The sequence below is a fragment of the Neolamprologus multifasciatus genome, chromosome 19 (genome assembly GCF_963576455.1).
Source record: "Neolamprologus multifasciatus chromosome 19, fNeoMul1.2, whole genome shotgun sequence".
NCBI classification, from domain to species: domain Eukaryota; kingdom Metazoa; phylum Chordata; class Actinopteri; order Cichliformes; family Cichlidae; genus Neolamprologus; species Neolamprologus multifasciatus.
This window is the reverse complement of record NC_140457.1, coordinates 5,772,367-5,798,324: the sequence shown is the minus strand read 5'-3', so window position 1 is coordinate 5,798,324 and position 25,958 is coordinate 5,772,367. Positions and strand designations below refer to the sequence as shown.

Below are 25,958 nucleotides of genomic sequence, written 5' to 3'. Positions count from 1 at the left end.
GGCGGGCGGGAGAGACTGAGCGGGGGCTTCCTGACGCTCCAGGACAAAACCTGTCAGCGCTGTAATCCTCTGATAAAAACCACACAAAGGAGCACGCGTCGATTTGCTGACAGACACACACCTGAGAAAGTAACACACACCGCCGACCCCAAGGTCGCTGCCGGGAGGAGTACCACACACACACACACACAAGAGAACCAGAGAGCATCAGACATCTTCTTTTTATCCACTTTTATTATCTTGGTCTTCATAATCATTCATTTACAGCACAAAGGACTCACAGCCTGAGCTCAGGAGGATGTCCTTTCATACCTCGCTCTCTCTCAGCAACATCATTCTCCAGAAAATAGTTATAATTTACTCTCTAAAATAATAATACACTAGTGGAACAATGAAATATACAGCAATAATTCTTTGTATTTATAATCAAAAACAAAATAAAAATATTAATCTGGTGATGGGACACAAAGACAACACAATCACTGCGGGTGCATTTGCGCTCAACAAGGAAATCTGATTTCCGGAGGAAAGATGTGGCACAGATTCCAACAGTTTTCCGCAGATTATACGTTGTTGCTGTTTGAGTTGCTCCAGGTGGCACTTCGATTTTTTTCCACTTAAAAACTTCACAAAAACACTTTAAGATCAGCTGCAGGAAATCAGATTTCCCGCGAGGGCGAATGCAACCCGAGGTTTGGCATTTACACCGATTTATTTCTCAGCGAAAGTCCGTCGATGCTCCGCTGGATACCTTAAAGACCTGGCTGATCCTGAGCCAGGTATACAGTAACAACGATCCCCCTCCATGCAGATGCAGATAACATTACACGAGCATCTTTCCTGAGTGGATACAAGCACCAAAAAGTGGCACAGATACTTTTGGAAAATGATCTTAGTGTCGAGTCAAACACCATTGACCACTCAGAAGTCTGAATTTACTACAGTGGGTTCCTGTCTTCAAAATTTTAACAATGCTAACACGGGTGCAGGGCTACAGTACAGTGAAGGCAATACTCATCAGTGGTTCGACCCCCAGCTCGATCTGCTGCTGATCTATAGTGTTTGTGCGTGCATATAAAATGGGATTGAATTTTTGTAGTGTTAAAAAAAAAAACAAGCATATACATACAGCAATATTTATCACTGACTAAACCAGGTGAGGGCAGAACACAGAGACTACACAGAGTTTTATCTGATGAATTATCAGAAAGCAGAAAAGATGCAGGGCAGCAGTGCTCGTTCCTGTCGCAGATGTTAAACTACGATATTTCCCATGATGCTCAAAGTCGACTGTAGAAAAACAAGATTTCAGCTTCGATTCTGGAGAGGGATTAAAAATGAAGACATGAACCCACTGAAAACAGGGTCCACTGGTGGCTCTAAATTGTATGGTGCTCTCTCATCTTGCTGAACTCAGTAAATCATCATAAGAAAACAAAACAAAAAAAACAGGAAGGGAGCGGGACGGACAGGTTTTGGCGCTTGCATCCACTTTTGAAAGATTGTTTTCTGCTGCATCGATGTGAACAGTACCAAGTAAATGCATATTTGGCTTTTAACGGAAATCGAATCCATTTATGTTAAAATTGCTCAGAGTGTATGTGTGTGTATTTGGACTAAACAACATGTAAACACAACTTTCAGGCTTCTGAGACTAATGACGAAGGAGACAACACGCAGCGCGGGAAGGAGACACGCACACTCACGTAGACGTGGGACATGGCCACAAGAAAGGCATTGTGGGAAGCACGGGTGGACAGAGGGAAGCCTGTTTATTTGTACTCTTTGCATTTCTATATACACTCTGAGTTTATGTGTGTGTGAAGGTTTGGCAGTACACCTTTTCACAGGTCTGTGCGTGTGTGTGTTTGTGAAGTGGCATGCAGGCACGCTCTGTGTGTGTGTTTTTCTCATAGCGCTCTGGGAATGATGGTGAAGGGCAGGATGGGGCTGCTGGCTTCCAGCTCCAAGGCGGTGAGAAAACACTCAGTGGCAGCGGCGGTGTTTCCCTGAGCCTGCAACACCTCGCCAAGACTGTTCCACACATCGTGAGCCGTGCTGAGGAGGACAGAGGGATGAAGAGGTCACAAGAGGAAGAACAGAAACAAATTTAAGGGGGGAAGGAAGAGTAGAGGAAAGAGTATAGTGGAGAGGAAAAACATGGAAGATGAGAAGGAAAGAAGGGGAGGAAGAAGAGATGAGAGTAGAGGGAAAGCAGGATGGCAAGGAAGCGAGAAGATGGGAAATAGGAGGAGAGGAAAGCAAAGAAAAAAAGAAGAGGAAGAAAAAAGGATGAGAGGAGAACAGCAGCATAGAAAGAGGGAGGAGAAGTAAAAGAAGAGGAGAAATTAAAGGGATGTAAGAGGAAGTGGGAAGGAAAGATGAAGAAGTGAGGAAATAGAAAAATGTTGAACCACAGGTGCCTTAAAGAAGAAAACTTACAAACATCACCATGTTTAAACACAAACAAACTCACCTGTTCACCTGCACGGCGTCTCTCAGCACCTTTTCCGACAGACTGAAACGCTGCAGCTGGTGCAGGATCAGACCCTGCAACAGAGAAAACAACAAGAGAAGAAGAGAACGTCTCCTTTTTTATCATGCTGTGTGTCAATGATTCAGCAGTTGGCTTCATTTAAAAAGAAGCTCTAAAGTTACATTTAATATCGGTAACCGCCACCCTCCTCTCACTTTTAACATTTATTATTCATGAAGAATTTAAAACCAGAGATTCAAATTTACACAGTGCGCCGTGTCATTTATCTTCTACCGCAAACTACCTGCCGTATTTTACACACTTCCAGTTATAAGATGAGGATTTTCATTGGGTCTGAGCTCTCTACTCCCTTTTTTTTCTTGCATGAGAGCTATGGAGATCAAATTCAGCAAATGGGAAAAACTAATGGAAGTAATCTTCAACAGGTTTATTATTGAGGGACAGCCACCTCCACAGCTAATGCGCCAAAATGTGCAGTTCCTCGAGTGGCCACTTGGTCTTTATCGACGCCTGTGTTGCAAGGAATTCATTTACAGCAGCAATGTCAAACTCCTTTTACACGGGTGGCCACGTCCAGCCAACTTTCATCTTTTGGTAGTTTATTCCTGAGACTGTCCACTAAAAATAAAACTCTTGCAGGCTCCGCCGGGCCGATTCTGGCCCTCGGGCCTTACGTTTGACACCTGTGCTTTTCGGTGCCACCCACCATTTTTTGTGTGTCTTATTGTCAACCACGTGTCTTAACAGAATTTTAACCCCATGGAAACAGAACAATGGAAAACAGTGGCTGGAGACCACAGCATGACCCAAATTATTTGTGAACATGACTGCAGTTGGTCCAAGTCTGGAGACAGGTTGCCTCTCAAAAGGCGACCCCAATCGAAAGCAGTCGAAGATCGAGGGTGTCCCAGTGATCACCTCAACTGGCAATTTCCGACTTCTTCCAGTCACAAAGAGGTTGCCGTCCTACTTTTACAGTAGCGCGAGTGAGTATGATGAGGGAAGTGTTTCTTCTTCTTGTAAGTTGGCGTCATTGCAGGTGATGAAATCATCTGGTTTGGGGTTGCTTCACTGCCTCATGGCGTCCGCAGATTATTAGCAGAGTAACCCGGAAGGAGACCCTTTAAACTAATAACGATGCCAGGCACACCAAGAGATCCAGAAGAGAAGAAATGGATCAGAGTTGTCGAGTAGTCCTGTCCGGATTATTTCTGTTTATTCGTGACTGGAAAGCACTCTGACTGAACTCCTGTTGTTTTTAACTTTTATAAATAAACATGAATTCCTCCTGTTTTTAGTTGCTCTTAACTTAAGGTTGCATCATATTTTTTTTCCAACCTACTCTTTTTCTTCTCTTTGTTCCATAACTGCACTTTTAATCTCTCCTCCTTTTCTTTTTAGTACTCTTCATGTGCTTTTCATTTTAGTCTCAGCTTTTACTTCCTTTGATTTACCTGATTTAACTTTTGCAGACTGATGTTCCACCGTGGGTCAGTCAGCTCAGTTCTTTATTTCACTTTTATTATTTTCACTCTTTTCATCTATTGTTAAATTATCACTTAACATTAAATAAGCTGAATAAATTGGAGAAAAAGCCAATTTTCTTTATAGGCATGTTCAACTACACCATCTTTTTCCTGCAAACACGCATTCAAAAGATACAAACAAGCTCGAAACTTTCCCCACAATTACCAAGCAGAACCCTTTTTTAGAACTCTAAAAAACACAAAATCCAGTTTTCAAGCTAAAATACCAACTACACAAATTGTCAAAAGCCTCCAAATGCATGAAAACATTTTAATCTGCACTCGGGTCAGATGGACACACTGACTACTGACGTACTGATCCTCCTTCAGCTGCCATTGCTGTGGAGAGAATTTTTGTGTGTTACTCTCTGCATCAGCAGATCTGTTCGTTTCTGGCCTGCCAACATGAGTGAATGCATTGACAAGGGCAGACGGCGCAGACTGAAAACAAAAAACAAACTTGCTCTCCTCAGGTGAGGTTTAACCGTCCCAGCAGACTGTAGGTAATTACATAAAAACACACAAAACCCATCAGGGTGTGAGGGCACTGCAGGCGGGCAGGTGGAGGACAGAGTGTCTTACCAGTCTCTGCATGGTCTTGACGTGAGTCGGGTTGATGGACAGGGCCTCCTCGTACCAGCGCTTGGCTTCGTCTATGTTGCCCCTCAGCTCGGCTATCTGCCCCCTCATGTAGAGGACGTTGTGGGACGTGGGGAAGAGGTTGGCGGCTTCCTGCGTGCACGCCGTGGCCTCAGCAGGTTTTGACATGCCGATGTACACCTCAGCTGTTCAACAGAGACACACGCAGAATTTAAAACTGATAGAAACACTGTGAACCTCCAGGGCTAAAAAACAAATTCCTCCAACTGTGACATCTTAACCGAAAGAATTTTATGAAAACATCATTTTTGTTCCATGTTTTTCCTCAAAGCATCTGAAGCCCATTCGGTGCAAGTTTACACATGTTGATGATATATGATCTCTCGTATCTGTTGATCTTTTGTGGATGTAATCAGACATTCTTCATCATCTTCTTCTTTCTTCTGCTCCCTTTGGGGCTGGCTACAGTCTGCCTGCATCTCACCCTATCCCAGCATCTTCTACTGACATACTGATCCTCTGTGTTCTTCCTCTTTTCCTCTTGCCTGGTAGCTCCATATTGGACCCTTTGTCCAGTATATCCGCTACTCCTCCTCCACACATGTCCAAAAAACGATCTCAGCCTTAGTTCTCCAACTTTGTCTCCAAACTCATCTACCTTCTCTACCTACACTCCTTGCAGCTTCACTATTACACCCATTGCTCTCTCATTCTCACACATATATTCAGTTTTTCTTCTACTGACTTCCATTCCTCCTCACTCCAGAGCATACCTCCACCTCCCCAGACTTTCCTCCACCTGCTCCCGACTCTCAAAGTCCATCATCGTCCACAGAGACTCCTGCCTGACCTCATCTGTTAGCCTGTCCATCACCACTGCAAACAAAAAGGGGCTCAGAGCTGATGCCTGACGTGTAATCTATATCTCCAGCGACACACCTCGCCACTGACCTGCCGTCATCATATATGTCCTGCACATATGTGCAGTTTTTGTTTGTTTGAATGACTAATTAAATGTGACTTTTGGACTGCTTTTGCTGCACGGACATGGTAATACTCTTAACATAATGCAGAAAATAAGAAAGGATAAAAACATTTTTCCCTTCAAGCTGCACGAGCAGAAAAAAAAAAAAAAGACTTCTTCACTTCATGCCCAGCTGATGCTTTCACTGCGCTGGTGTGATGAAGACAGAATCATACGAGTAGAGACGGAGGAAATGAGCCTGAACTGGCTGATTACATTAGCCGTATCGCCGGGCTGGACATGGCCAACCCTGACAGGAAGCAGCTGGACAGATAAACAGGCGGACAAACTACCTCAGCCCGAGTGTGTGTGTCTGTTTGTGTGGACACCGCAGTCTGGTCGCTGAAATCAGAATCTGAGCTCAAGTGAGGGCAAATCTAATATATCCAGTACATATCTAATCAAACTGCTCTTCAATAAAGTCCTGCAGGCTGATGCCGGTGCACTCACTCTGACCTCATATCTGATTCTCTGATGAAGCAAATATCGACCACAAGCCACAGCGAAAGAGGTGAGCGGACAGCGCCCTGCTGTATTTGACGGCTAGTTACAAAATGATTAATTATTAAGGCATAAAATAACTTTCATGCGTGCGCTGCGAATGAGTAAGAGGATACCTGCATGGAGCCAGATCTGAGCCAGGGTCATCCAGGGGTGCAGGGGTCCATGTTTGGGGGCACTGCTCTGCAGAGAGGAGGCGACTTCGGATAGAGCCTGCTCCACACGACTGGCTGCTATGGAGGTAGCGTGCACCGAACCTGGAAGGTGGAAATCAAACCATCACAGACGAATACGCCATCTTCCAAATGTTGTGACTAACCACTACAACAGCAGTGTTAGGCAGCCATGTGCCACAATGCAGGGTGATTTTAACTGAACAAAACAACAGCAGAGGCCACTGATTACTGTGGTTCTGCAGTGTTTGGTTGCAGTAAACAGTTGGAGTCCACACTGGCACACAGTTTTTCAAGCCTTAAAATAAGTCCACGCCATTCAGCACTCGGCGGCACAGTGTTAGGGCCCTGAGTTACAACGAATTAGTGTCACCATCATGCATAAAACTGCATCACTCTGCTCATTAGTAACTAAAAGAAGTGTCGCTGTGATGGTCTGCGTATCCGCGGACTATTACAGGGGCCAGCATGGGAGGAAAAGCAGGTCCACAAAAGCCAAACGTATCACAACGCCACACAGAACGACCCCCTTACACATCACAAAATTTGATCTTTGTCTTGTTTCGCTAAACTGTCATATGCATTACAACCTAAAGGGATTAAAAATGAATAAAACGTGCTTCTTAGAGTCTTTTCTAAATTTAAAATGAACACAGCTTGCTTTAATCTGATCTGTCCCTTTCACTGACTGAAGCAATAATAAAAAAATATTTTAAAAAAGGAGAAGATTTGAATTTTAAAGATTTCTAAGAGAGGACTACGTGGCAAAAGGATGTCTCGATTCAGCTGAGAATCCTGTTTGCTGTAGAGTAATTTATTAGATGCCACCATGCAGCAGCCCAGCCGAACGCAGCACAACACGGGCAGGATGGCGTGTAGCGCTCCCTAAATTAAGCCGATGATGGCGAATAAACACCTTCAGCCTGCAGGTGGAGTTTGTTTCGGTAATTTGAAGCTTTATTTGATTTATTTCAGTCTTACTTTGTTTCACTTTGCTCTGTGCATCGTCTGTCTGCAAGCCTGTTTCTGTACTGCAAGATGGCAAATGTGAATTTTTACCCAAGGCCAGTGAACACCTCCACCCCTAGAGGAGCTGGAGGAGGTGGCCAGTGAGAGGGAGGTCTGCACGAATGTATTAAATACGCCAGAATTACACTGAATTAAAGATCTACAGATTACATGAAGCCCAAAGTGTTCCCTGCCTCTAGATTCTTCAGATCTGTCACCCTGTGACCTCCCCATCATCTATCTGTTGCTTACTATGCTCCCGTGCACCTCCTTTCCTCCGATCCTCCTCCAGCTGCCGTTTTCTTTTTTGTTTCTACCCGCAGGTCTTACTGTTTGTGTGTGCTGCTCTTTGTTTGTGTTGGACTTCACATCATTCGTGGAGTGTTTATTGTTGCACGTTATGCTTGTTGTGATTCTACGAAGATGTCAGGGTGTGTTTGAATGTTTTCCAGTGGTGTGTTGCTGCCACCTCTTTAAATAAGAATTTTAATGACTCCTCTGGTAAAAAACCACTGCAGAGTCCACGCCCTACTTGGTCACTGAGGGTTTGTAGAGTAGTAGGCTGGGGCGGGCTGATCGGTGTAAGTCAATATTTCGATACAGCTTGGTCGATCCATATAAAAAAAAACCCAAAAAACAAACTTGGCTAAATTTGCAAGGGTCAGATTACCATGTGGGATATGTGGCTGCTCAAAACGAGGTCTTCTTTTTATCCTCAGTTTGATAACAGGCTCACCTTCAACCCGTGTTTCCTTCTGGACTTAAATGTGCTTTTCAGTTATCAAAAAATAAACAGACCAAAATAGTGCCAAATTCCATGGTATGAAGGTTAAACTTAGCTTGTAAGTTATGGTACACAGTTGATTTTGAGGGCGTCAGGCGGGAGGCACTCACTGAAATAACGCAAAACTTTGCAAAGACCCATATTTGACACGAGCGGTACTTTGACATCATGTGAAAGATGCGATCGTTAGCCTAAGTGTCAGAATACAGAGAAGGATATCAGCTGTACAGAGCTGATAATGCCTTTCATGAGAAACTGCACCACTTCCTCATTTGTGCGACTTCCCACAAACCCCTGTGGGAAGTCTTCCCACAGGGGTTTGTTAGATTTCAGCCAGATTACGTTAAATTGATTACAACACTTGAGCATCTGTCAGCAATTTGCCTCGAGCTTGTTGTAACAGTTACTGTCACAACTACCATCACATTCGTGAGAAGGAAACTGCTTCCTGGTGAGTTTTTGTTCTCTTTCACGTTACCGAAAAAGATAAACGCATCAGAAATAACACCTGTGTGCTGGAAAATAAGACCCTCGTCTGGATTGTGCTCTAAAACAATCCAAACAAGTTGTTTCCTGAACACCTTCACGCTGCTTTAATGTGACAACATGCAAAAGATGCCTGAGCTCTTCCTTCTAACTCACTGTGGGCATTTGGATCAGCCACCAGCATGATTTAAAAAACAAAAACAAAAAAAACTGTTTACAGATGTCACCTTAAAGCAGAAGATATTTGCACATACTCTCGTTATATGAATATGGCACATATCTGGACCTCTTGGGACAAAGGGGGAGCAATGACGGAAGAATGGATGAGGGGGAGAAAAAAAAAGAAAAGATGGAGGTTAGATGGCTACTTACAAACAGAAAACATGGAGGAAAGACCAAGAGTGTTAGCGTCCTGAAGGCCGCCTTAAAACGAAGGGATGGAAAGAAACAGAAAGACGACTGTTAATGATTGAAAGAGAGGAAGAGACAGAAGAAATATCCAAAGCATGATGAGGAAAAAAACAAAAGAATCCACAGAAGGTAGACTGCAGCACCCCGCAGGGTTTTCATTCTTCACACCGTCACTTTTAGACCACATGACAGCAGGCGAGCTGCTTCCACTCATGCACCCTTTCTAATGACAGAGATTTGATTGAACATGTGAATATGGAGGACCGAAACAGACCAAACTGTGAATAACTACATTAAAAAAAAAAAAAAAAATGTAAAAAGAATTCTCATGGAATTAGCAGTAACTGAACTTTCAAAATAAGAGGGCTGTTTCTTCATAGATGGAAAAAAAATATGTATAGAAAATTTAAAAAAAAAATCAGTATGTGTGGAAATACTGAAATATTTAGGTCAAGAAAAAATAATCGGTAAATAACAATTATTTGTAGGAATAAATGCACTAAAAGGAAATTAAAATAAAATAATAATAAAATAACTGTAGGTAAAAGCTCATTTTTATGTGCTATAAAACACTAATTATGTTTTAGTTTGTTTGCTTAATGGAAAATTACTTCATTTTACTGAGTCATTCATTCTTTTGGGGGGGTTTTTTCTGTTTTTTTAAATGTTTGGCAGAGTCAGTCCTCCATAAATGCACACCCAGTGGCCTATTAAGTAGTTAGTGCCATAAAGCTTTTTTAAATACCAAAATGTCGAGAAGGCCCATATTTCAAGTCATGACAGGTTTTTGTTTCAAAATTTGGTGAGGAACATTATATTTTACACCTCATGATGTGGTGCACCTGCGTATCTGAATTAGCTTTTTACTGAACTAATCATTCAAAAATCTCCTAAAGAAAGTAAATTTATCATATTTTCAGTAACCATGATGATCGACTAGCTGTCACCGTTCTGTGGCCTGCGGGAAAAATAATCTAAAAGACAACCATTACCATTATTATTATCATTAGTAAGAGAGATGGCAACAAGGACGGTCAACATCAAAACTGGGAAGCACGACAAATTAATGCTGGCTGAGATGGAAACACTGAAAATTATTAAAAACAAAAACAGAGGTGCAGAGAAAGTGCAGCTGTGATCTGTGGAAAAAAAATCTTTTATAACATAAACTGCCTCCCCCCCCATCTGAGCAATAAATTTTAGCTAAATAAAATGAGTGTGTGTGTGCGTGCGTGCATGTTTAAGTAACAAAATATGCAAAGCAAATGCATCAAAACTCAGCTCAATCCACATCAAAGTTTCTGCAAACATGCCAGGATTTACAGCAGCTCTGTGGAGTTTGTCTCAGCCAAAACTCCAAAATGGTTAGTTTCTTTAGTCTCTTTGTCCAGGCTTAAACAAATCTCTCTAATTCACGATCCGCTCAAGCATCAGTGAGGGTGAAAGCACAAGAAGGATGTGGCTGCTCATAAGAGGAGCTTTCTTAGATATCGAACAATTCAAAGATAGCTGGTGGTTTATGGGCACATTATATTAAGCCAGGAACTAACAAGTGATGCCTTTAAGTAAGAAAATAATTGCAAAGCAGGTAATTAATATCTTCTCCAAAAAATACAGAAGCATTTTTTAACTTTTAAGATTTTTCTTTTGCCTTAAAACCACATCCAGGAGGATTTGAATGTGTCAGGAAATGGTGCTGCCTCCGTCCTCTTTAAGTTTTAAATATCAGTGAATTTCTCAGCATTATTAAAGTAATACAGCTTGGCCTGACAGTACTCTGCAGTACTGGAAATTTCATGACTTCATGAGCATGACAGAGATCCAACTGGTCTCTCAGGAGGCTCCGAAATGCTTCGTAATATAGTTTGGATCTTTAATTCTATTCGTGTTTCTGGACATAAATTTTTACGATGTTATAACTAACTCATAACATATGTAGCTCGAAAATCACAGAAACAGGCAAAAGTAACTAGTGACGACATCTGTTTGTGGTCAGTCTCCACACCGTGCTACAGGCAGAGCGGAGGAGGATTACAGTTGGAGGACAGCTGGCGGACTATGGCGTGGTTGCAGAAGGAGTGAGTCCTGGTCTTTGTGCGTGGAGGTGGAAGAGGAGGAGGAAGGGCAGGGGGAAGGGAAGGAAGAGGAGAGCGGAAAGGTGGTTTTCGGAGTGGAGGCAGAGGAGTACGGGGAGGCTGGAAGATGAAGACAGGGGAAGAAGGGGAAGACAGCGGGGAGGAGACGGTGGACATGGTGGAGGGGGAGGTGGGGGAGACTGGTTCGAAACCAGAGAGCGAAGATGAAGAACCTGAGACTTAAAAAAGAGGAAATAAAACAGAAATGAGTGAAATTAATGAAGGATTAAAGAAACAAAAAGACCTTTTTTCAAACAACATTTTTTAAAATGCTCCCATTTTTTAAATTTTATACATTAAGTTAAAAGAAATCAGATTCTTTTATAGACTTTTCCCTCTGCTATCTGTAAAAAAGACATCAGGATGACCATTAGATGAGAAAGAATAATTAAACAAGTTTACTGATGAACGCCGAGCACAGATTTCAGGTGTGTGTACCTACCAGTCTCAGGGTCACTGAAGTCAGGCAGGGTCATAGCGTTGAGCTGTCGCCTGTCTGCTATGGCTCTATCCAACAGACTGCTGCCACGCCCCGAATCACTGCCACGAAACACACGTGGAATTAAACAAAGGGAAAAAGCACATCCGCACGCACGCATGCAAGTACACACACACATGCACACACACGGCCTGGGATTGAGCTGCTGAGCAAACATGACCTCCAAAACAAGGAGATAAAGCATTTTAGTGCCTTGGTTACCTTTTGTTTTCTTAGTTAGATTAAGCTTCAAGGGAACTGTGTTATTAATGAAGAGACAACGACTCATTGCCAGTTATTCAAATGCTTGATTGCAGCTCTTGCTGCCAAGAATGGCACAACCAGTTATTAGATTTAGAGGGCAACAGGTTTTTCACACAGGAACAGGCAGGTTTTTCGCCGCTTAATAAATGAAATAATTTAAAAAGTGCATTTTGTATTTACTCTGGTTATGTTTATCTTGTATTAAATTCTGTTTGATGATTGAAATATTTAAATGGGACAAATGCACACAGACAAAAAAACTAAGAAATTACATATTACTAGCATTGGCTAACATTAGCTAGAAAAAAAGATGGCTTAAAGTGATCTGTAGTCCTGAAAACTATGGATTAAATGCCATATTTAAAGCCACATCAGTGTTTCCTTTTTCTTTTATGTTCCTGTTGTGCCTGTTTGTTGACATTAGTGATTAGTGGACACCATTCATAAGCTAATGTTAACTTCCTCACTGTTGGCACTGGGAGCGGCACTCGGGAGCGGGCGTAAATGCCACATCCTTTGGATATTTGCAGAAAATTCCCAAGTTCTTCACAAAGAAGTCACTCCACAGACTGTCAGAATCAACAGAGAGAGTCGGGGAAGGTCTTATATTTCATAATTACGCTGTAATCCATTCAGAAAATTTGCAAAAAGAAGTGTGTAAAACATTTTTTTTAAAAACTCACTAAATGCACATTTAATTAGGGCAAGAGTTGCAGGATCATAAATATAAACTAATACTAGCTTAAGTTTTCACATAGTGAGGTTTTGATTAAAATTAAAAACAAACCTAACATCAGGTTAACATCAACAGTAAACTTTATTTACCGTTTATGTTATTAACTAATATTTTGCCAAGACCATTAGAATAAATTAAATGCTTCTCCATGAAAGTGCTCAGTTGGTAGTTCAGTGTAATCCAGTCTTCACAAAGTTAGAGTCTTAAATTCTTTTTAAAAGTCTTAAAAATGTTACATTTGGTGGCCAGATCCTTCAAGGTAGTCTCCTTGCACACCTCTGCACCCATCTCAGAGGCACACCAGTCCCATTATGACCACACGAAGGTGCTTATTTAGGACGAGAGCTGCATCTTCAGATCTTCACAGCAGCGACCCGTCAGCCTTAATATTATTTTGGAATAGAGGTCAAAGCCACAGGGAGCTCAATCTCAAGAGTAGAAGAAATGAGAAATCAGAGCCACCTGCCTTGTTTACAAATGCTCTCCCTCCAACTCCTCAAGACATTAGATTAGACGCCCAGTTTTACCCCGGGGGATGACATCATGGTGCTCAACATCTGATGCACTTTGTTTGGTTTTAAACCGCTGATCACAAGTAATAATCTGGAAGTATATATTACCTTAAAGGGGATAGTAATATTTAAATCAGGTATAGTTATTGTTTTTTTTATTGGCACCGTATCCTAATTATTTTAAATAAAATCAAACAAATAAAAAAGATCAAACTCTTTGTTTTGTTACAGCTCCAGCTACGGCACCAGAAACAAGAGAAGCAGCGATTCCCAAAATTTAAGGGACTATAAAAAGGAAACAACAATAAAACAAAGCCATGTGATTTGAACCATGTGTTATTGTTCATTTATCTGACCAAATAATAACTATTTTATTTCTCTTGACTTTGGTGGAGCCGTTATTGGATAATCATCATCAAAAATCAAAATTGGAACCCACTGAATATTAAAAGGACGACTCACAGAAAGCGAGTACCTCCCGCTGTGACTTTACTCCCATGTGCAGTGTTTTTCTTAAGTTTGGGAGGGGCTGACATAGAGCAGAGAGGTTTTTTGGGGGGCCATTTACTGGTTTTGCTAGGAGACATGACACCAATCCTGCCTTCTAGCCACAGGCTCCGTGTTTTGTAATATTTATGTATGACTTGAACATTTCATCGATCTTTAGATCCTCGACTTCCAAAGTTAAGACTTACATCTAACGTCTGCTGCTACTTTGAGGCCCGTTGGATTTGAAACCACCTGCCTGACGAGATGACGTTCACAAAAATCTGTGACCACCTTCTATTACATGATGGTTTTAACCATCTGGTGTCTGGTTTGTCATCCATCTTGCACCTTGGTGTTGATGATATTCTAGTTTTGCCTGTCTGCATTTTGTAAATTCTATCCTCATTGTTACCATTATTATTATTAGCAGTAGTAGAAATAGTAGTGTTTTTATCTGGGGGGAGTGTGTGCGTACCTGGGGTTGGTAAGGTTGTAAAAGCTCTTCCAGATCTGCAGCATGTGTTTACAGGTGAGCAGAGCTTCTTCGGGTCCTCTACACATAGCCTCCAGCTTCACCTTGGTATACAACAGACTACACAGACACACACAAACTCACAATCAGCCTGTTCCAGCTAAATTAAAAAAAAAAGAAAAAGTCATGAGACATCGTGTGTGTCTCAGTGTGATGTCTGTGAGCTCACTTGAAGTTTTCAGGGTACTCGGAGAGAGCCATCTCTATGATATTGAGAGCATCGTGGTAGTGTTTCTGGGCAGAGAGAAGCAGGGCCAGCAGGTGAAGGGAGTGGACGTCATCTCCTTGAAGCTGCAGCGCCTGTCGAACATAGCCTAGCGCCTCGGGGATCTACACACATACACACACATATGTACACAAACTACAGGTTTTCACAACATTTGGGATAAAAAGCATTTTGTTAAATATGTGCAACTCCTTGGAGTTTTGATTTTGGACGTCTGCCTTTAGTGTCACAAACACTTGTGTTGATTTTCTCTTGCTACGACTGTACATCGCATTACCTGTCTGGACACGGCAAGCTGCAGCGCCAAGTAGAAGGCTGCCAAATGGTCAGTTGGAGACAGACTCTGAGCTCTACAGATGAGAAGAGAAAGGAGATGTTGTGTTCAAGAGGCAGCAAATAAAAAATTAAATAAGGTTAGATAAAACTTTAAAGATCCCAGTGGAAAAATAAGGTCAGCGCTGCAGCAAGACGGGTGGAAAAGGGAAGCAAATGCTGACCATTTTTATGGGAATAAATAATGTCAAAGCCAAACACTGCGCACAGATTAGTCATAGCACAAGCATGAAGGTTCAAATGAGTCAAAAGCATAATGTAATGGTTTGGCAGGGTGGTAAGTTTAAAGTGTAAAAAAGAAAACAGAGCATCATAGCTCAGTCCGAACCTCTGGAAGGCTCCCAAAGCTTTCCTCTGGTATTCCTCCTGTGTGCTCCGCAATGACGCTAAAGACATGCAGAGACACAAACACACCGATGGGTTTTACAGTAACACTGATTAGGAATCACTGCAGCTTTTTGCACACTTCTTTTCATACTGCAAAAACATCCGGGCCAGAAACAGATGCTGCATCGCCTCATGTAAGCAAGCGCTCTATAGAGATCTGCCATCATACTCATCACAAACAAAAAGAGTCCCTTGACAGCACACATACCCAAAAGCAAAACCACTTGAAAAGTGGCTGAAAACTCAAGAAGGTGAATGATTTTAAATGAGGAGAGAACTCATGGCTTCAACATAGACTTACAGAACTATGACTCACACTTCCCTTACTTTGAATTTACTCAGAGTGAGCAAAGCTGTGATAAATTTGCAACAGTATACAACAGGGGTGTCAAACATAAGGACCACTGGACTGTGAAGTAGGGTAAAAATTTTGGACTTTTAACTGCGTTTTTATAAATTTTAAAGTCTGTCCTGGTGCTAAAGACTTCCTACACAGCTATTTGTACAACACAAAACTTGTGAAGCAATATACAAACAACAAAATGACAACGTTTGTACGACGTGTCCACAGGAAAATAAATAAAATATGGCATTTTCTGGCAATTAACAAAAGCCTTCCGCTTTCTAATTACAGGACAGCATGGGCTCTGAGCTACCAGACCCTTTACTGTATTTTTACACATTCATTTCTTACAATTTATGCCCAAAGAGTCGTGCCGACACACTCCTTTCATTTAAATAGAGCAGCATTTCTTCAAAATGTAATAAAATGTGAGGTGTGGTGCTTAAACTGCACTTCTTTTTTCGCAGGGATTAAATGTGCAGTTAAACTTCTTTACACTGACAGAAAGACGATATTCACTGGTCTGGCTCACTAAAGATCAAGTGTAATATGCATAAATAAATGTATAAAAAAGATGGAAGCAGCATTTGGGTCTGAAAAGTGAAGACCTTAAACCTGCATTCATTTTAATGGCCACCAGGGGGCAAAAAGAATTATGATCCCATAGAAACCTCATCGAAACGGTCAGGACCTCGTAAACCTTGGTTTATGGCCTCAGTTGCTCATTTCAGGTCATACTGTATAAAACATTAGGACCATTTTGTAAATACTGGTCTGTTTAAGTGTTACAAAGGAGGATTACACAGATATGATCACTGCAATGACCGCCCAGTTTCATATACAGCTCCACCCCTTGCTTGTCATATTAAGTGGTTGAAAGTTGCTTGAACGGGAAAGAGCAGCATCGAGTTCACCGCGAAGAGGAAGGAGCTCAAAAAAAAGAAAAGAAAAGAAAAAAAAACCATCAAACGTTTTCATTGTTATCGCAGTTTCACTTCACTTCACTACAAACAAAAATTCTTTGTGTTTGCGCTGTTGTTGGGCAATAGGTGTCATAACAGACAAACTAACAGGCTCAAAAACATCTCACGACACTGGCCCCTGTTGACAGGTCTGCAGCTGAGAATTTTTAGCCACGCCCCTGCATACATTAAGTGCTGTGATGGATTTTTTGGAAGTCTTTTCATGGCCTTTTGCACATGAACTGAATTCCTGACACTGCGACAAAATGACCCTACAATTTAAATTTTAACAGTGTGAAATAGGCCATAGGAGGCAGCAGGGACAAATTTATGATGCACAACCATTTGAAGGCTGGAAAAAACAAAATCACAAAAAAGAGAAAGCCCTCCTGACCTGGGCTAGGCTTGAAAAGAAAATGTATTAAGGGTGATTTGGACTCTGGTCCAAATCAGCCAATGAGTTTGCAAACTTGTAGCTTTTCCTGATTTCTTTTCACCCAGAAAAAATAAAAATCTTGCTCACACGTTCGCACCAAGAAAATGACTCAGAAGATGGAACTTCTCCTGAACAGACTTACCATCAGTGGCTTTGAGGCTGTAAACCAAACCTATAGCCAAGAAGCCTTTGGCTCTGAATTCAGCTGCTTTCTCTCCCATGTCAATCACCATCTTTGCAAAGCACTCTCCTTCATCCAGCTGAATGATGACAGAGGGAAATTTATAGGAACAGAAAGAGAAAGTTAGACACCGGTGAACATGTTGGAGGCAGTTATATTAAGAACTAACAAACCGCCCTCACAGGGCAGCTCAGCTGTACGGTTCGCACCCAGTGGAGAGGTCCGATGCACAGCTTTACGGCCAGCAGCGGGATGGTGGGGTCATCGGGCTTCAGGCGGATACACTCCTTGAGAACCTTAACGGCACGAGCTGATTTGCCTGCTGCCATCAGCGACAAGGCGAGCTGATACCACAAGTGGAACTCCTCAAAGGCGAACTTCATGGCTCTCTCCAAACACTGAAAGAAGGTACATTTTTCTGTTTTATCGGGATGTCTCTGGGTACCAACGTTTGTTGAGGAACAAAAGCAGTGAAAATACTATCCCCACAGTCACTGTGACTGCGGTCCACAGAGGGGTCATTCACCTCTGACAACATCTCATACTGCCCTCTCCTGCCCAAAGCTATGGTCAGCAGGTCATACACCACCGAGGCCGACTGCAAACTGATGATCCGATCGTTGTTGTGTTCAGGAATTCTGCTTAGGACGGCATCACGGTTGGCCTGAAACACACAAATACCCATGTATGCATAGGTATGAATACGGAAAAACCAGCTCAGTGTTCTGGCATGGTTTACTCTGCAGAGAGTTTGTGCCTCACCATGGATTCGCTGATGAGCAGCAGCAGCAATGCTTCTTCTGTGTTCTCCTGAGGGCAAAACAGACTGCGAGGAGAGGAACGCAGCGGGAGGCCGATGGAATTGGACGAGGATGAGAGGGAGAAAAAAAAAGGGAGGGAAAAAATGGAGAGAAAAGTGATGAGAACAAATTGGTGGAAAAGTACACTGGCAGCAGATTTAATCTGGTATCCACGCCGAGTGCTTTGCTTCTTACTTCTCTCCCGAGTACACTCGTGGGCGTCGGCTTAGGCTGTAGCTCTTGCTATGAGTGTGTCCTTGGCGTGTCGGATCGTCCAGGGGCGACACGACGGGTGGGTCTTCAAGAGGAGACCAGTAACTCTGTTCGCACATTCCTCTGAGCAAGATCTCTGCAAGCTGTCTGGCTATGGTCTGTACGAACACAACACTTGTATATTAACTTCTTATAGCACAGCACAGGCTTTAATCGGGACCCTTTTGTCATTAACGTGCATCCTTATAAAAATTTACAACTATTGGATGTCTAACAGCCTGTCCTGGGATTCTTCCCAACAGACAGAGACAGACAGACGATACAGTTGTGGTGCAATTTGTGGAAGCAGTGACGTGTTTAAAGGAGCAATTTGACAATTTGGGAAATTTTTAAACGTATTACTTCTTGCTAAGATGAGAAGAAGTTAAAGTCGGCTGCCACAGACAGAAAACGGGTAAAGCCTCTGCGTTGGGCTCTGTCATTTGTTTGTTGGTTAAGTGTTTGACTTTCAACTTTGGGGATGTGTAGATATAAATCATTTGCATTTTGGTGTCAGTGACCATTAGTTAACCTCACTATTGTTGTTACAGGTCAGATTTAGAAACCTTTTTCCTTTTGAAGTACAAATCAAAAAATCTGTGGACAGCAGTGCCGTGCAGTGTAAGTTCTCTCTCCTTCTGTCTACCACTCGCTGAGGCATAACTCTAACTTTGCTTAGAACAAAATCTTACTTCTAGTACCTTAAAGTACCTATGAAGCAAACAATTATGTTCCCCAAAAATTCCAAGCTGTTCCCTTAAGTGTTAATAAACTGTTCCTCACCATTCGTAGGTTTTGGGTGGTTCTGGTCTCAATAGCTCGAAGAATCTCTCGAAACCTGCCCACACCTTGTGTCAGGTTGCTGCAATGATGGAGACAGGAAACAGGAAAGACAAAAAATATTACCAGCTGCTGAACGACACTGAGTCCAGTGCACATACTCGTCTAATTTTGTGTGTATTGGTTTTCTTTGACCACTTGAGTAGCTTTGCATGACTCAGAGTTCAAAATAATCCCAATTTTTCTGTTTATCTTCTGTCTGAAACAAGTTGATTTAGCTCAGTTTCATTGGCTTCCCCTCGGAAACAAACAGAAACCGTTAGATAAAAGTGTTGAATTAGGTTCCACTTACTTAGTTTATTCTGATTACATTTTGTAAAAGGCAGTCTATGCATGCACCAGAACACAGCTGTTTAGGAGACCATACTCTTTCACATCATTTACTATTTTTTTTAAACAATTTGAAAATGGTGCAAATATAAACTCACTAATTCCAGACACTAATTTCCAGCTCCATGTTTTTATACTTGGACTCTCTGAATATCTTTGCATGACTATCAGTTTAAAATAATTCTGTTTTTATATTGTGGGGACTCTAAGTTTGAATTAAACTGTTTCAGCTCCACCAACCTTTCCTCTGACTGGCTGCTACTGCTGCCACCAGCAGGTGGGCTTTCTGCTCACAGGCAATGTCATGTGACTGAGATTTCCATACTGGAAATCTTTAACCATCCAAACCATATCATCCCCACATTTACATCATGCAAAGCCAAAAGAAGAAGAAACTCTCTACACAGGATGACCTAATTTTTTAAACCTTTGGCCAAACACATGACAGGAGAGTTAAAGAGTAACAGGCCTTATTTAAAGTCACATTCCAATATATACACACACAATATATTTTTATGGACATTTAATGCTGTGTGAGGCATTTTTTTTTATGCTAGAAGCTTCAAATGCAACCATGTTATTCCTAGAAACTATGACAAGTTGCTGTGTGATGTCATATTTATACCTGAGACCAGACTTTAATATTTACAAAAACAGAGTATGTATACTGTCTACATATTTTTGGTTTGCTTCACAGCAAAAACACGCAGGCAACTTCACGCAGGCGACTACAAATCTATCACGAGGCGTCCAGCAGCTGCTGCAACACTGAAACCACCAGCAGCATTTAGCGCAACACCGCTGTGTGAACTGCTCTGAGCTCAACCGTGAACATTACTTAACCGTATTCACACCTTTTTTTTGCTTTTATTCCACCTGTCAGCAGCTCTGTAACACCACAACTGCTGAATGAGTGAAGAATGCCCACAGAGGGCTGCTAAGATTAAAAAAAAAACCATCAGCAAGAGCCAGAGAGGTAAAAACTTTCCTGTCTGATCTCTCAGGTACACCACCATGTGTTCCCCGTCCCCCTTACCCGTTCTTGAAGTGGATGACATGAGCTCTCTGAAGGCCCGTCTCTAGGAAGTAGCCCAGCTCCTGGTCCTGAGCTGTCGGGCCAGGCTTTGGACTGCGGTTCTGAATCCCTGCTGACAACGCCTATGCAACAGCAAACAACAAAAAGAACGAGAAGTTTACTCAGCCCCCCCTAACCTGAATCAATAAGACTTATTTTAATCTCAGGCGGCTCTGCATTTAAAAAACAGACACGATTCTGCAGTGGAAATCACTGCATGACTTTTAACTGTTTACTTCTATTGATTTTAATTAGATTTTTCAACCTCCGCTTTATTTGATTTGATTTTGTCCCTCAGTGAAAATTAAACGTCCACAACCATCGTTTCCGTTGCAGAATTCTTCCACAAATTTCAATTCAGGATTATTCAAGTTCCACGTCTCTCTCTTATAATGTCTGTTTTTAGTAAATAACTTCTAAACTGGTGCTAAACTGGCTCATTGGCAGTCCAAAGAGACAATATATGACAAAGAATCTGATATCAGGCTATATCAAAAAACTAAATCTGGTTACTAAATTCTTCCTTTTACTTTTTGGACGTAATTAAACAAGCCTGAAACAACTTCTTGAGGAGCAGTCAAATTTTAACATTTAACTTTCAGGGTCAGAGGAGTCCACGTTTAAGGAAACGTAACGGTGTTAAAAATACCGGACCACTTCTGAAAGACTATTGACATTGTGCTTTTCTCCTTTTGAAAACTATCAAATAAGCAAGTGAACAGTCAAACCTGCTACTGCAGCATTTGCTCTCTCTCCTTTTTGATTATTAACTCTCTTTTTATTTCAGAGTTTTTAAAATATTTAAAGACGTGCAAACCACCAGAGAACAAAAGACAGCGATAAGGTAGTTTTGGAAAACAAAAATTAAAAACAAAAAATCTCTTATAACTATATATATATATATAACTATATATATATATAACTATATATAACTGTATATAACTATATATAACTATATATATATATAACTATATATATATATAACTATATATATATATATATATATATATATATATATATATATATATATATATATAACTATATCTATATATATATAAATAACTATATCTATCTATATAACTATATCTATATATCTATATATCTATATATCTATATATATATATATATATATATATATATATATATATATATATATACACACGAAAGGTGGAGGAAATCAGTCTGAAAGCTACTTTGCATACTTTTGAATATAAACTACAATACAGTAAAATACTTTAACTAGCACCTGTAATATTGCACACGTTTTGTTGAATTTCTCACAAGTATCACTACATCCAGGTTGGAATATTTGAGCTGCATCCTTCTCAGTTTTACTGCAGTTTGCTCAGTCTGTGCTCTCGGCAAATAAAGACGAAGAGATTTGTTTGCCAGTTGGCTGTCGAGGGCGGTGGCGCATCAGTCAAACTCAAACGCAGTCAGCAGGATGTTCATCACACGCCCATGAGGACAGCGAAAATCAACAACACGCAGAGAAAACGCTGCACTCTGTGAAGTCATCACAGCCTGACAACACACCTTCTCGGCCTCCTGCAGATAGAGCAAAGCAATGTCTCCAGACTTTTCGTAGCAGGTGATGATCTCCTGCTCCCGCTCGGTCATGCTCCTGTTGGACGCCGGAGACCCGGTGTTCTTATTGGATAGAGACGGCGAAGCAGCTGGGACTTTCTCTAGGCACAAACCTGAGGAAGAAAGAGAGAAGAAGAAACATGGTGTGACTTGGAGACATTTTGCTCTATTTGACACCATCACCTACTGTCACTGATGAATGTTTTCCCAGATGAAATCAGTTAAACACATTCAAAGACAAACAGTGCAGTCTGCGGCTTCTTGTTACATCTGTGGCACTGCACTGCCACCGTGTGGAGAGAAGAGGTGCTGCAGAGATTAGTGCTGATTAGCTTGATGACAGTTTAAATGAGGTTAAGGAGGACACAAACAAGGACTGTGTATACCTTTAGTCGCATAAGACTCTGCTATCATAGACAGCCTGTACACAGGAGCTCCAGCCAGCTGCATGTCGTCCAGGTTAACCTTGCTGTAGTGCCCTGTCAAATCACGAATTATGTATTAATAAACTGACCAACTTATTCACTAAAATGAGGGGGGAAAAAATGTTGAATATGAGAAATGTGAGTCACCTAAAGCATCTTTGTATTCTCCCTCCACATAGCAGAGTTTGGCCATTAACAGGCTAGCTTCCTGGATGTAATCCGGCTAGAAGAGAGGAATAAATAAATAAATAAATTAATAAATAAATAATAAAGGATGTCTCTATGTTCGGAGTTTTGATTTTCAGCCCAGTGGTTACCTTCAGGTTTCCTCTGTCCAGAGCAGCAGTGAGATGCTTCCTGACCTCCAGCAGTTTTGGCCGTTGGACCCTGGGACTCGTACCTTGCTTGATGGGATTCTCCTTCAGGTACGTCTGCAGCTTGCATTCACCCAACAGCAGCTCGCCCAGGTCATCTGGAACAAGCAGGAGGTCAGAGCAACCATGACATCACATCCTCTTGACCTCATCCAGCATGTCTCCAACACTTTGAGAGCTCACAGTTGATCTATTATGCTCACGAGCATGAGACCCAGTTCAAAATAATCCTTATTTGTCTTACACTAGGTTTCTCCCTAACCTGCCTATTTCTGGTTGCTTGGTGTGCAGTTTGCATGTTCTCCTTGGATACTCACCTGTAAAGGTGAGTATCCAAGCCATTTTCATTCATTATTTGCCTTATGACTTTAAGGCCTAATGCAGGGTGAACACCTGGTTAAAGTTCTCTCTCAACCACCTGAGTTTGTCAATGAGGCATTAACATCAACGCAGTACATGTAGTGCCTTCATCTACTTTATTCTTTGATCTAAGTTTCCTATAGCCAAGCTGTCTCTACAACCACATGCCAACAATGGCAAACCCTGTAACCTGTGTACGCTCACGCAAAATATCTGCCAAGCAACATGGACTTAATTTAATGCCATAAAAGTATGCAAAGAAGTAACACAGAAGAAAATATGTAAGTAACAGGGGCTCAAAATACCCTGAGTGTAAACTATGATGCATGAACTGAGGCTTAATGGTTATTCAGAAACTACTCAGGATTACAGTGAGAAAGGCAAATCTGCACACGGAGAAACACTGCTTTGTTTGCACACATACCAGACAGAATTATGCACTCCGGGCTCTGATCTGAATATCTTTACTAATGACTCCAAAACAAACAAACAAAAAAGGTGGTGGATAAAAATGCAAAAATGTGGAGACCAAACCTGTGTATAAAGTGATAGTTGCTACTTCCTTCTTTTGTATACTATCAGTGGTGATTCCCCAAATCCACATCTAGTCTACAGTGGACTTGAATTTAGGTCTTGAATTTACTACGGACTTACGAAACATCCCGAGGCTTCAGGTCATCATGAACAGACTTTTACGCTCTGTTATACAAAAACAATCTGGTGCTCACTAAAGGGGTTGTAGCTTAAACAAAGGCCAATTATGGCTTTTCATATACGTGAAATTGAATTTAACAAAGCTTGTTTTATTTTGTTTACTAAGTGGCCAAAATAATTACAGGAATGCCTCTGCTTCTTTTAACTTCACTGATGATATCACTGCGGTAAGTCTTATCTGTGACAGGAAGGGAATCTGCATACTGGAGTGAGGAACAGCAGCTGATGAGGTGGTGAAAAGACAACAGTTGGACCTACGACACATCTCAAACTAAAGAGCTTACTGTTGACTCTAAAAGGGAAATAGTTCAACATCTCTCCTTTTCCACCACTGGCCATGTTGTTGGAGAGGGTCTCGTCCTTCCGCTTCCTGGGCAGCACTATACTTCAATAGTTATCAAGGGACACGAACACCATTGTCATTGTTAGTAAAGCCCACCAAGACAGCTAAGAAAATACAGCATCAGCTGGGAAGGTATGATCCATGTTTATAGAACCGTTACAGAAAGTGTGCTTCCTTTCTCCATCTTGACTCAGGAAGCACAACCAATCAGGACAAACAACAGCTTGAAAAAGCAGTACATATAGCTCTCAAGATCATTGGATGCAGTCTACTTTCCACAGCTTCACACTATACCACCACTGACCTTGCCTAATCTGCAAATCACCAGTTCAGTCTTCTCCCATCAGGCAAAAGATACAGGTTTACTGGGATTCTGTTTACAGTTGTATCTTCACTACTATATTTAAGTTGTTTTTAATTTAAACAAAAGTTTTAATTTTTTTAGTTAAGGTGTTTTTACAGAGGTCCTGCTTTATTGTCTGCTTCTTTCAAATCTCACAATAAATCTCTCTCATTTCCAGTTTCATATCCTTTACAGATGCAATGATACAAGTTTTAAACCAACGTATCCTTGTATAACAATAATGATGTTTAAACATAAAAGCTAAGCACATTTAAATTGCATGACAAAGGTTGGCATATAAATGAGTTTGACTATAGTTCTGTTAAAGTAGTTTACATCTTTCATCTTATTTTCATTTCATTCAAATGTCATTAAGAAAAGTGAGAAAGTCCTTCTTGCATGTAACTTTTATAATAACCAAAAAAATAAAAATAAGAATAAATTAAAAAAAAAAAAAAAAAAAAAGTCTGTCGTGAGTAACACATCAGCCTTGCTTAACTGGTTTTATCTTTTAAACTAAAATATCACACTGCCGTTTACTGATACCCTGAGAAAGCGGTTTGACAGCTAGCACGTATTGTAGCTACCTTAGCCAACCAGAGAGAATTTGAAAAACTACCACATTTAAATATCTAGTGGTTTGAGCAAACGCATGGCCGTCATTAAATAAATGTTAAGGGGTACAACTTAGAACTATAACCTTCTGGAAAATTCGGCACAAATAAAAATTGGCAGAGGTGATATTAATTTATTAAAGTCTCGAGTAAGTACCCCGATAGCGCCCTAAATCGGTTTAACTGGTGGCAAGGGGACAGTGAGCTGAAAAGATAAATAGATAAATAAAAAATGTGAGATAAATCTGTCGTTTTACTCTAGCGATGTTTCTTGAAGTACAATTCATAAAACGTTATTGATCCTCCACACTAGTCAAACACATCCAACGTTAAATGGATACATTTCTGAATGAAGTTCTGCGTGACAGGAAACTGAGCTGTCAGAACACAGGAACTCAATCACAGCAGCGAGAACTGTTCACATCTTTAGACTCAAACCTTCCTAAAGTTTAACAAAGACCTGTCACATCTCTTTCTTAAAGTCTTTACGAGGTAACTGGCTCTTAGCAGAGGCGACAACTCGCAGCATCGGCTGCCTCTGCCAGGAAGTAGCGAGGACTGAGGCCAGGGAGGAGGCCCCATACACTGGATGAACGAACAGCGGAGAAACCCGGCACACTTCCTACCGTTTGATATCAGCTTAGCCGAGAGCTGTCGCACCAACTCTGGAATCTTGTCCCACTGGGCTTCCGAGCGGCATCGCTCTATCTCTATCTCCAGTCGTGAACCAGACTTCCTCGCTGTCATTTTGGCGAGTGAGGAGCAGCGCCAACTGGACCAAAACACCACCGGAGGAGCAAGCTAACGCTGGGTGAACCCCAGCATCCGGTCCCCACTTTCAAAATAAGACACACTAATTGTTTTATTACTATAAAAA

General features: G+C 41.4%; 1 protein-coding gene across 5 annotated transcripts; it reads right to left on the bottom strand.

Moving 5' to 3' along the window:
- Window positions 1-216: 216 nt before the first annotated feature.
- ttc7b (tetratricopeptide repeat domain 7B) lies at window positions 217-25,904 on the bottom strand. Of its 5 annotated transcripts, none has more exons than XM_085144019.1 (23): window positions 25,708-25,904; window positions 22,651-22,805; window positions 22,481-22,556; window positions 22,295-22,387; window positions 21,858-22,021; window positions 20,283-20,404; window positions 18,860-18,938; window positions 18,020-18,195; window positions 17,787-17,850; window positions 17,551-17,688; window positions 17,234-17,422; window positions 16,986-17,103; window positions 15,044-15,101; window positions 14,660-14,732; window positions 14,326-14,486; window positions 14,100-14,216; window positions 12,355-12,456; window positions 11,588-11,685; window positions 8,972-9,022; window positions 6,265-6,405; window positions 4,606-4,808; window positions 2,477-2,550; window positions 217-2,058 (listed from the first exon to the last, which is right to left on the bottom strand). In XM_085144019.1, the coding sequence occupies exons 1-23, from the start codon at window positions 25,826-25,828 to the stop codon at window positions 1,911-1,913; spliced, it is 2,721 nt and encodes a 906-aa protein (XP_085000145.1). In that variant the 5' UTR covers window positions 25,829-25,904; the 3' UTR covers window positions 217-1,910. The 5 variants fall into 5 exon arrangements, with proteins under 5 accessions (XP_085000145.1, XP_085000150.1, XP_085000146.1 ...); XM_085144024.1 differs by lacking the exon at window positions 12,355-12,456 and adding an exon at window positions 11,046-11,324; XM_085144020.1 differs by lacking the exon at window positions 8,972-9,022 and having other exon boundaries at window positions 25,708-25,903.
- Between the last annotated feature and the right edge of the window lie 54 nt (window positions 25,905-25,958).